This window comes from Microcaecilia unicolor, chromosome 9 (assembly GCF_901765095.1).
Source record: "Microcaecilia unicolor chromosome 9, aMicUni1.1, whole genome shotgun sequence".
In the NCBI taxonomy this organism is placed as follows: Eukaryota; Metazoa; Chordata; class Amphibia; order Gymnophiona; family Siphonopidae; genus Microcaecilia; species Microcaecilia unicolor.
Genome location: NC_044039.1, coordinates 11,748,259 through 11,760,756, shown reverse-complemented (window position 1 = coordinate 11,760,756; position 12,498 = coordinate 11,748,259). Strand labels below are relative to the sequence as shown.

Genomic DNA, 12,498 nt, shown 5'->3' with positions numbered 1-12,498 from the left:
TGCCTGGAATTTTAGAATCTTTGCAAGTAATGAATTCCTCTTACATTTGTACCTATTGAAAAAAAAGCCTCAGGACATCGTTCTAATTGGTTTCTAAGAATGGTTTTGAGACATGCGGAGTTACTGTTTCATTGTCCAAAAATCTCTCTGAATGGTATTCATTTTTTATTTAAACTAAGAGTACCATTTTATTGTAAAGTAATAGAAAGTTAATTTTGTATTTCATATTTGGCTTAGAATTTAGAGTCATTTTTAAAAGACCCACTTTAAAAATAGTTCTACTTCATTAGTGGGAAAAAAATCCCCAAATTAGACAGCAAAGTTATTTCTTTGAGATCAAGCAACAAATGATAAACCCTCATTTGTGGGTGATGTCACCAACAGAGCCCGGCATAGGAAGCAGTACTCCAGCAACTTTTTCAGACTTTTTTTGTGCAGTCCTAGTGCATATGTATGCCTGTTTTTCCTTTCACTGTCACATGAGATCTCATCAGTCTTCAATTTTCTGTAGAGCTGATTAGGCCCTTTTTAAGTTGGTCACTTCAGTGCCCAAATTGTGTGATTTTTTTTTAACCATTTTTGTCAGTAATTCCTGTCACTGTTGAAAGGCTTACTTTCATTGGTTCCCTGAGCATTGCTGAAATTTGGAATTTCAGATGTATTCATTTGCCTTTTCCAAATCCATGTTCAAGATGAATTACACAAGTTTATTTCACTTCCCAGGTGGGCTTACAAATGTAATATAAAGTGACTTGCTCAAGGTCACAGAGCATGTCAGTATAAAGATGCATTTCATCTCCCGCATTCTTGGTTCTTAGCCTAATGCTTTTACCATTAGACTAGTAGTTCTTAACCTAGCCCTTGGGGCACACACAGCCAGTCAGACTTTCAGGATATTGACAATGGCTACATGTGTTCCAAGGATTGAGTTGAGAACAACTGCATGAGACTCGTTCTCCACTCTGAACTGCTGTTGGTTTGAGCAATGCAATTCCCATTGTGGTTTATAAGAATCAGGAAGTCACATAACACATTTTTGTATTTGTAGTAGAGTGACTGCCAGCAGCTGTAGTGATGGACATTAGGGACATAAGAATAGCCATACTTGCTCAGACCAATGATCCATCTAGCCCAGTATCCTGTTTCCAACAGTGGCCAATCCAGGGCACAAGTACCTTGCAGAAAGTCAAAGAGTAGCAATATTCCATGCTACCAATCCCAGGGCAAACAGTGGCTTCCCCATGTCTGTCTCAATAGCAGACTATATGGACACTTCCTCCAGGAACTCGTCAAAACCTCTTTTGAAACTCTGATACGCTAACCACTGTTACCACATCCTCCAGCAACGAGTTCCAGAGCTTAACTATTTGTTGAATAAAAAAAATATTTCCTCTTTGTTTTAAAAGTATTTCCGTGTAACTTCATTGAGTGTCCACTAGTCTTTGTACTTTTTGAAAGAGTAAGAAATCAATTCACTTTTACCTGTTCTACACCACTCAGGATTTTGACGAACTTAATCATATCTCCCTGTAGCTGAGCTGAAGCGCTCTAACCTCTTTAGCCTTTCCTCATATGAGAGGCATTCCATCCCCTTTATCATTTTGGTCACTCTCCTTTGAATCTCTTCTAACTCTGCTATATTATTTGTGAGGTGCTGAACCAGAATTGAATGCAATACTCAAGGTGAGGTTGCACCATGGAGCGATATAGAGGCATTATAGTATTCTTGGTCTTATTTACCATCGCTTTCCTAATATTTCCTAACATCCTGTTTGCTTTTTTGGCTGCTGCTGCAAACTGGACAGAAGAGTTCAGTGTATTGTGACCTGGCTTGGCCACTGTTTGGAAAAACCATTGGTCTGACCCAGTATGGCGTAATCCCCTCACTTGTCGTTCCAATTTCCAGATCATTTATAAATATGTTAAATAGCACCAGTCCCAGTACAGATCCCTGCAGCACTCCACTATTCACCCTCCTCCATTGAGAAAAATGGCCAATTAACCCTACCCTCTGTTTTCTGTTCAATAACCAATTCCTAATCCACAGAAAAACACTGCCTCCTATCCCGTGACTTTAATTTTCTGAATGAGTCTCTCATGAGGAACTTTGTCAAAAGCTTTCTGAAAATCTAGGTACACTGCATCAACCGGCTCACCTTTACCACATGTTTATTTACGCCTTCAAAGAAGTGAAGCAAATTGGTGAGGCAAGACCTTTCTTGGCTGAACCCATTCTGACTCTGTTCCAGTAAACCATGTTTGTCTGTGTTCTGTAATTTTATTCTTTATAATAGTTTCCACTATTTTGCCCGACACTGAGGATTACTGGTTTGTAATTTTCCAGATCGCTCCTGGAACCCTTTTTAAAAATCGGCATTACATTGGCCACCCCGAATAATCTTGAGAATCTTCCTAACTCTAGAAAGGTCACATAACACCTCCACCCAAGAATTAACTCAATTGTAAGCCCCACTTCTGAACACCATACCAAAGGAAAAGAGTCCAAAATGCAAACACTGATACAGAATTTATAGCACTGAGCTTTGTTACGTTACATTTTTTAATTCATTAGGATGCAGGAGACGTATATGCATGGTTATAAATATTTGGTACTCTAGCTGTGCATAGTACAAGCTTCATTTAACTTTCTTCTCCAAAATAATTTTAACCAGTTTGAAAATAGAAATAAAGTTTCTTGAGTCAAGTCACTTAAATCTCCATTGCTTCTGGTACATACCTAGATTGTGAGCCCTCCAGAGACAGGAAAATACTACCTGTACCTGAATGTAACTTGCTTTGAATATCTGAGAAAGACATTAGCTAAATCTAATTTGCCTTTCTGCGGGACTCCAGGGATACCAGTTTTCCATGCATGGTTAACATTATGAGATTTCCTGTAGCCCGCCTTGAGGTAAGAATGTAAATAGACAGCAGTGCAGCATAAGGGAAAACAATAGTGCTACTCCACAGGTGGGCCTGGGTCCACCCACTTTGGGCTAAGGCCCACCCAAAATTGTGGCAGTCTTGCCTGGATGGAGGGGATCCTCAAGCCCTGCCAGCTGGAAGTGTCCTCCTTCAGTGACCAGAACACACCCTTAAGCTCATCAGTTGGCAGCACTAACCATTGTATGCCCCCCATGTTGGCCTCCCGCGCATGCTCAGTTGTCGCTCATGCACAACAAACAACAGAGGAGGATCCTAGTGAGCTGGCAGGGCTTGGGGATCCCCCACCAGCTCAGATATTTATAATTTGAGTTGAGGGCCACTGGGGTGGGGTGGAGGTGCAAGAGAGCAGGTATGGAGGAAAAACGTTTACCTTCTTTGGGTTTGGACCCACCCAAAACTGCACATCTGGCTACACCACTGACTGCTCACAAGAATCATACAAGAATTTTGTGTTCTCAGAATAGGTTGATACATATTTCATTTGATATAACATAAGAAATGCTATAGTTAGTCAGACCAAAGGTCCATCAGATAAAGCAACCTGTTTCCAGGGTCAGTCTAAGTCACATATTGCAGCAGCATCCCAAAGAGAGTAGATCCATCTCTTGTTGACAAAACCAAGGATTATGAATGGCTTTTTCAAGTCTACCTGTCTAATAATAATTTATTGACCTTTTCTACAATAATTTAATATAGCTAGGTTTATAAAATGATCAACTGTTTTCCACAGTTTAGTTGTAAATTGAGTGAAAAAATGTTTTCTTCAAATTACTTTTAAAAGTGCTACCTGTTAGCTTTAGACTGTTCCCTTCTCTTATTGCTATTTGAAAGGGCAAACTTCAGTTTCCTATTTACTCATTCTACCCCATTCATGATTTTATAGACCACTGTCATATCTAAGTGCACAATTCATTGATTTAAGTTTTAAAAGATAACTGCTTCAAAATATTTTGTTAAGACCAGCATGATGGTTGGACTTAAACTAGGCTTTTAGGACTACTGGTTTTATTAAGGCTTTTTCTGAAAATCAGTAAAATACCGGAGACGCTTGTAGCTCTCAACACAGCTAATAAAAATGTGTGTGCTTCTTCAGGCAGATGTTGGATGGACGCTTTAGAGCTTGCCTTGAAGTGTTCCAGTCTTCTTAAGCGTACCATGATCAGGGAAGGTAAAGAGCATGATCAGAGCTGTTCAGCTGAGAACACACAGTTTACACTGTATGGGCTGCTGCGTACTAACAACCTGCACAATGCTGAAAGTTTCCTGTAAGTCCCACTTGCCACTATAATTTTATTTATTTATTGTTAGCATAAATTGTAATGTATTAAGAATCCAGAGTTGGTCAAGTGAGTTGTTTTGGATATACCACAATAGGAATCAACCTCTCTTAAGCCAGAATGTGTTGGCTCTGATGTCAACTTCTCAAGGTTACTTCTTAATATTTGTTTTGTGCCTGAGTGTGCTTCATTATGGCACTTGTAGGGTATAAAATATTTGTATGTAAATATATAGCTCTACATTGACCTGTCAGTCTTGCAATACTTCTCATGCTTACCTGGGCAGACATTGCTAAAGGAAGTAATCATGACTATTTTGTGCTATCAAGCACCTCGGAATGTAGTCAGAGACCAAGAAAATGTGTCAGAGAGAGCTTCTTTCTTGAATCCATAGGGTATAAAATATCTGGATCTATATACGGTAAATAGCTCATACACCTCCTGAGCTCCAGGTACAAAAGTATAAAATTTCTCAAGATATTTTCTTTGCTTGAGAGTCCATACCGCTAGATGGTTTCATCCTCAGCATATTTTTTTTAATTTTTGTTACATTTGTACCCCGCACTTTCCCACTCATGGCAGGCTCAGTGCGGCTTACATATTGTATACAGGTACTTATTTGTACCTGGGGCAATGGAGGGTTAAGTGAGTTGCCCAGAGTCACAAGGAGCTGCCTGTGCCTGAAGTGGGAATCGAACTCAGTTCCTCAGGACCAAAGTCCACCACCCTAATCACTAGGCCACTCCTCCACTCCATATCATCACAGAAATGAATTTCACTCTGAAGCTAGAACATGTTGGCTCCACTCTTAGCTTTTCAAGCTTACTAATTCGCTTTTTACTACATATCTGTACATAGGGAGAGTTTGCACCCTTTCAGCTCCAGAAGGAAGCTGTTTGGCACAATACAAGTATTGAGTCTCTCGTAATTTATTTGCATGATAAGCTACTACACAAAAAATACCACTTCATGGTGTTAAGCCAATGGTTAGTAGCTATTTAGAATGTCTTAATTTGAGTTGGTTTAGGTGATACCAGAAAAAAGTGTGAATGTTGGCTCCACTCAGCTTTTCAAGATTACTAATGCATTTTTTTAACTACTTATCTGTACATAGGGAGATTTTGCACCCTATCAGCTCCAGAAGGAAGCTGTTAAGAGACAGTAGTGGATGTAGTGAAGCTATTTTGCTCTGCAATGGCAAACTAGTCATTTCGAACACATTTTGGATGCCTTGGCTTCCTGGGTTATTGAAAATGCCAAGCAGTTGACTTGTTAAAGCATCATTGGAAGAATAAGCTTACACTGTCTTTCAACGAGCACACACTGCAAAGCACAAAATAACTGGCTCATGTTCATCTAGAACTCTGGCATCATCTTTCCCATATGAGACTGTGTTGCATTAGCTTCGGCTGTAGAAAGCAGACAAGATGCCTTTATCAATTTTCTTAGTTATGTAATATTTTAGATGTATTCTACATCACCAGATGCCGATGTGGATTAGCAAAGCAAGTCAAACTGTGAAGTAAAAGAAATTGTTCAAATTTTTTTTTTATTAGGTTGAATGATAGTGAAATTGAAAGACAGCACTTTAAAGACCAAGACATGTACTCTGATAAATCAGACAGAGAAAATGATCATGACCATGATGAGTCAGACAATGAAGTACTGGGAGAGAGCGACAGTGATGCATCTGAGAGACAGGATGATTCCTACATTGACCCTGAATCCTTTGACTTTATCAAGGAGACTACTTACACGGAAGAGGTCCATGAAGAGCTTGGAGAGGTAATGGAAGTGCCTTGTCGGGTACATAATTACTACTAACCCCACCCCTTTTACAAAGCCGCGCACCAATGCCGACACAGCCCGTTCACTTTGAATGGGCTTTGTCGGCATTACTGCTCCAGCAGCCATGGCTTTGTATACTACTACTACTACTGCTTAACATTTAGTCTGATATACATTGAGAAAGAAATTACCAGTACAAAACCAGTAAAAATGTCTATTGCAGCATGTGCTATTTCTGGAGAGGTTTAATCAATTTGGCTTTATGACCTATATCTGAACATAGGATCTATGCAGAGAAAAGATTTGTTTGAAGCAGTGTGTTTTTGTTTAGGGTTTTTTTTTTAACACTGGTGTGAACATTATAAGAAATGTTTAATTCAATTTTGAACACTATTTTTCTATTAAGGGTTTTTTTTTTTTTTTTTGCAGCATTTAGCAGAGTGAGCCAAAAGCTTGTTCTTTATTGAAGCACTAAATAAAAGCAGTGTGTCTTTTCTCAAATTGTAGCTTCATTATCAATAACGCCATAACTTTTTTTAATGAGTTAGTTTATATGAGTACTTTGGAAAAAGTGCAGTGTTAATTATTAAACCTGATATGACTCTGTTCTTTTCTTTTTAAAATGTAAATATACTTTATGATGATAAAGGCAGGCGAAGCTTCCCAAACAGAAACTGTATCAGAAGAGCACAAAAGCCTGATCTGGACTCTACTAAAACAAGTCCGTCCAGGAATGGATCTTTCAAAGGTTGTTCTACCCACATTTATTTTGGAGCCCCGATCTTTTCTGGACAGGCTGTCTGATTATTACTATCATGCAGACTTTCTATCTGAGTGAGTATTTTCTCCTTTTTTTGCTTATTTTTTTCAGAAACTTTACTTTTCCAGCTATATCATGTAAAATGCATTTAGCTGTTCATGGTATGTACTCAAGTTTCTAGGCCAGATTAGATTTTGGCAAGCTAATGTTCTGTACTATGGCCATTGTAGATGGCAAGATTATCTGGCTTTTTACTAGGTTAACTGTCGGTGAATTGAAAGGTGGCACTTGCAGTAAAGATTAGCCCAGTGGCTCACTGGCATTGCTGTGTACAGCTGTGCAGAACATCTGGCTTTGATTCCCAGGTCAGGACTTTTCCTCTGCCAGTAGATCAATAAGGGCGATACTTCTGTTTTTCTGCTACCGGATTTGTTATCTGCATTTTGACACTGTTATTATGTATATTTGTATATATATTAGGAGTTATTTACTTCTTTTTTGAAGAATTTCACCCAAGGTGGTGTGCAAGTATTAACTGGATATAGACAATTATTAACTACAGCAGCAAAAATAGACGAACAGTATACATTATAGCATAGTATGCATACTTACGATGTCAACACAATACTCAGTAAAAGTATCTTGGTAAATGGCATGGTGTTAAGCAGAGGTAGAACACATAAAAGTTAAGAGAGAGTAACAGAAGATAAGGGTGAGTCAAGGAAAAAATTGCACATGGTGTTAGAGTGGGTGTGAGCAATTGATCTCGGGGTAAGTGTAATAAGTCCTGCTACAGAATGTACAGCCTGTGTTAAGTCGTCCTGTGTGCAACTAGTTGCTTCTTCCATTAAAGGCTTGGGAGAAGAGCCAGGCTTTCACCTGCTTTCTGAAGTAAAACTGGTTTTCTCTGAGGACAAGCAGGCTGCTTGTTCTCACTGATGGGTGACGTCCACGGCAGCCCCTCCAATCGGAATCTTCACTAGCAAAATCCTTTGCTAGCCCTCGCGCGCACCGCGCATGCGCGGCCGTCTTCCTGCCCGAAACCGGCTCGAGCCGGCCAGTCTTCTTTCGTCCGCACTCGGTACGGTTGTGTTTTCGCCGTGTCGAGCCCCGGAAAGTCGACCTCGCGCGTCCTTTTTCTCCGAGTGTTTTTTTCTTCGGAAAATCTTTCAAATTTGTTCGGGAAGTGCTCCGGAAGCCCCCTCGGGTTTCGTTTTGCCCCTTCCCGTATTTTCAGACTTTGCCCCGGTAAGTTTTCTTTCGTCGTTGGGGTAGGCCTCTTTTCGGCCTCGGTTGAGATTTTTCTCCCTCAAAGTTTTGGTGCTCACATTTCGGATTTTGATTTCGCCGGCGTGATTTTTCCGCCCATGACATCGAAGCCTTCCAGCGGCTTCAAGAAGTGCACCTAGTGCGCCCGGGTAATCTCGCTCACTGACAGGCACGCGTCGTGTCTTCAGTGTCTGGGGGCCGAGCACCGCCCTCAGGCCTGTAGTCTGTGTTCCCTTTTGCAAAGGCGGACTCAGGTAGCGAGATTGGCCCAGTGGAACGTTTTGTTCTCGGGCTCTTCGTCGGCATCGGCACCGGGGGTATCGTGTGCATCGGCGTCTTCAGCGTCCAGAGCTTCATCCTCGGCCGCCAGTGCATCGAGTGCATCGAGGCATCGGACCTCTGCATCGGCGCAGAGACATCGGATAGCTGCATCGACGTCGGTGGTACCGGGACCTCGTCTGCTGATGTCGTCGGACGGTGGTGCATCGTCTGGAGTGCAGGTGAGGGCTGTCCATTCCCCTGCTGGTGGCGGTGAGCCTTCGGGTGGGTCTCCCCCTACCCTGAGGGCTCCTGCGGTACAGTCCCCCCGAGACCGACCTCCTTCGGCCTCGGTCCCGAGGAAGCGACGGCTGGATTCTACGTCCTCCTCGTCGGTACCGGGAAGCTCCGGTGACATGCTTCGTTCCAAGAAGACGAAGAAGCATCGTCACCGGTCCCCTTCCGGTGTCGTTACCGAGAGCTCTGGGTCGCCGAGGGAGTCGGCACCCAGCAGGCATCGGCACCGAGAGGACCGCTCACCCTCAGTTCAGGAGGTGTCGATGCGCTCCACTCTGGACAGCCCGGAACAGCCTCCACGCCCGGAACAGGTTCTGACGTCGACGCCTGCATCGACTTCCATGCCTTTCTCTGCAGCCGCTCTGAACGAGAGCCTCCGGGCCGTCCTCCCAGAGATTCTGGGAGAGCTGTTGCGCCCTACCCCTCCGGTACCGGTGGTGCTTGCGCCACCGGTACCGTCGAGCGTGGCGCCGGCAGGTCCATCGCCCGAGGTGAGGTCTCCGGCGTCGGTGCCGGCTGCCGTCGCCTCCCAGGAAGGCTCCCCGACTACGTCGGCGGAGGGAGCTTCGCCGATGCGGGCGAGGGAGTCTACCTCTCGACGCCCCCATCGTGGACGTGGCTCCACGGAGTCGAGTCGGGCACGGTTGCAGACACAGGTCCGTGAACTTGTGTCTGACACCGAGGGGGAGGCCTCGTGGGAAGAGGAAGAAGACCCCAGATATTTCTCTGACGAGGAGTCTGAGGGTCTTCCTTCCGATCCCACTCCCTCTCCTGAAAGACAGCTTTCTCCTCCTGAGAGTCTGTCTTTCGCTTCCTTTGTCCGGGAGATGTCTACGGCCATCCCCTTCCCGGTGGTTGTGGAGGACGAGCCCAGGGCTGAAATGTTTGAGCTCCTGGACTATCCTTCTCCACCTAAGGAAGCGTCCACTGTTCCCCTGCACCATGTCCTCAAAAAGACATTGCTGGCGAACTGGACCAAGCCTTTAACTAATCCCCACATCCCCAAGAAGATCGAGTCCCAGTACCGGATCCATGGGGACCCAGATCTGATGCGCACCCAGTTGCCTCATGATTCTGGAGTTGTGGATCTGGCCCTAAAGAAGGCTAAGAGTTCTAGGGAGCATGCTTCGGCGCCCCCGGGCAAGGACTCTAGAACCTTAGACTCCTTTGGGAGGAAGGCCTACCATTCTTCTATGCTCGTGGCCAAAATTCAGTCTTACCAGCCCTACACGAGCATACACATGCGGAACAATGTGCGGCAGTTGGCGGGCTTGGTTGATGCTCTCCCCCCTGAGCAAGCCAAGCCTTTTCAGGAGGTGGTCAGGTAGCTGAAGGCGTGCAGAAAATTCCTGGCCAGAGGGGTGTATGACACCTTTGATGTTGCGTCCAGGGCCGCTGCTCAAGGTGTGGTGATGCGCAGGCTCTCATGGCTGCGTGCCTCCGACCTGGAGAATAGAATCCAGCAGCGGATTGCGGACTCGCCTTGCCGTGCGGATAATATTTTTGGAGAGAAAGTCGAATAGGTGGTAGAGCAGCTCCACCAGCGGGACACCGCATTCGACAAGTTCTCCCGCCGGCAGCCTTCAGCTTCTACCTCTACAGGTAGACGATTTTTCGGGGGAAGGAAGACTGTTCCCTACTCTTCTGGCAAGCGTAGGTACAATCCTCCTTCTCGACAGCCTGCGGCCCAGGCTAAGCCCCAGCGCGCTCGCTCTCGTCAGCAGCGTGCGACTCAGCAAGTCCCCTCGGCTCCCCAGCAAAAGCAAGGGGCGAGCTTTTGACTGGCTCCAGCAGAGCATAGCCGCCATCCAAGTGTCAGTGCCGGGCGACCTGCCAGTCGGAGGGAGGTTGAAAGCTTTTCACCAAAGGTGGCCTCTCATAACCTCCGATCAGTGGGTTCTCCAAATAGTCCGGCAAGGATACACCCTCAATTTGGCCTCAAAACCTCCAAATTGTCCACCGGGAGCTCAGTCTTACAGCTTCCAGCACAAGCAGGTACTTGCAGAGGAACTCTCCGCCCTTCTCAGCGCCAATGCGGTCGAGCCCGTGCCATCCGGGCAAGAAGGGCTGGGATTCTATTCCAGGTACTTCCTTGTGGAAAAGAAAACGGGGGATGCGTCCCATTCTAGACCTAAGGGCCCTGAACAAATATCTGGTCAAAGAAAAGTTCAGGATGCTTTCCCTGGGCACCCTACTTCCCATGATTCAGGAAAACGATTGGCTATGCTCTCTGGACTTGAAGGATGCCTACACACACATCCCGATACTGCCAGCTCACAGACAGTATCTGCGATTTCAGCTGGGCACACGTCACTTCCAGTACTGTGTGCTACCCTTTGGGCTCGCCTCTGCGCCCAGGGTGTTCACAAAGTGCTTGGCTGTAGTAGCAGCAGCACTTCGCAGGCTGGGGGTGCACGTGTTCCCATATCTCGACGATTGGCTGGTGAAGAACACGTCCGAGGCAGGAGCCCTGCAGTCCATGCAGATGACTATTCGCCTCCTGGAGCTACTGGGGTTTGTGATAAATTACCCAAAGTCCCATCTTCTCCCGGCGCAGAGACTCGAATTCATAGGAGCTCTGCTGGATTCTCGGACGGCTCGCGCCTATCTCCCAGAGGCGAGGGCCAACAACTTGTTGTCCCTCGTCTCGCGGGTGCGAGCGTCCCAGCAGATCACAGCTCGGCAGATGTTGAGATTGCTGGGCCACATGGCCTCCACAGTTCATGTGACTCCCATGGCCCGCCTTCACATGAGATCTGCTCAATGGACCCTAGCTTCTCAGTGGTTTCAGGCTGCTGGGGATCTAGAAGACGTGATCCACCTGTCCACGAGTTTTCTCGAATCCCTGTATTGGTGGACGATTTGCTCCAATTTGACTCTGGGACGTCCTTTCCAAATTCCTCAGCCACAAAAAGTGCTGACCACGGATGCGTCTCTCCTGGGATGGGGAGCTCATGTCGATGGGCTTCACACCCAAGGAAGCTGGTCCCTCCAGGAACGCGATCTACAGATCAATCTCCTGGAGTTGCGAGCGATCTGGAACGCTCTGAAGGCTTTCAGAGATCGGCTGTCCCACCAAATTATCCAAATTCAGACAGACAACCAGGTTGCCATGTACTACGTCAACAAGCAGGGGGGCACCGGATCTCGCCCCCTGTGTCAGGAAGCCGTCAGCTTGTGGCTCTGGGCTCGCCGTCACGGCATGGTGCTCCAAGCCACATATCTGGCAGGCGTAAACAACAGTCTGGCCGACAGGTTGAGCAGGATTATGCAACCTCACGAGTGGTCGCTCAATTCCCGAGTGGTGCGCCAGATCTTCCAAGCGTGGGGCACCCCCTTGGTGGATCTCTTCGCATCTCGAGCAAACCACAAAGTCCCTCAGTTCTGTTCCAGGCTTCAGGCCCACGGCAGACTGGCATCGGATGCCTTCCTCCTGCATTGGGGGGAGGGCCTGCTGTATGCTTATCCTCCCATTCCTCTGGTGGGGAAGACTTTGTTGAAACTCAAGCAAGACCGAGGCACCATGATTCTGATTGCTCCCTTTTGGCCGCGTCAGATCTGGTTCCCTCTTCTTCTGGAGTTATCCTCCGAAGAACCGTGGAGATTGGAGTGTTTTCCGACCCTCATCACGCAGGACGAAGGGGCTCTTCTGCATCCCAGCCTCCGGTCCCTGGCTCTCACGGCCTGGATGTTGAGAGCGTAGACTTTGCCTCTTTGGGTCTGTCAGAGGGTGTCTCCCGCATCTTGCTTGCTTCCAGGAAAGATTCCACCAAGAGGAGTTACTTCTTTCTATGGAGGAGGTTTGCCGTCTGGTGTGACAGCAAGGCCCTAGATCCTCGCTCTTGTCCTACACAGACCCTGCTTGAATACCTTCTGCACTTGTCTGAGTCTGGTCTCAAGTCC

The 12,498-nt window shown here is 46.1% G+C and overlaps 1 protein-coding gene across 6 annotated transcripts in view; it reads left to right on the top strand.

The window, feature by feature from the left end:
* The window catches only part of OSBPL8 (oxysterol binding protein like 8), a 164,812-nt gene that overhangs the window by 106,056 nt on the left and 46,258 nt on the right, over window positions 1–12,498 (top strand). For all 6 annotated transcript variants that reach the window (XM_030214139.1, XM_030214143.1, XM_030214140.1 and 3 more), the window contains 3 exons: window positions 4,040–4,211; window positions 5,780–6,008; window positions 6,661–6,845. In XM_030214139.1, coding sequence (XP_030069999.1) covers window positions 4,040–4,211; window positions 5,780–6,008; window positions 6,661–6,845 — 586 coding nt within the window. The remainder of the gene's footprint in view (window positions 1–4,039; window positions 4,212–5,779; window positions 6,009–6,660; window positions 6,846–12,498) is intronic.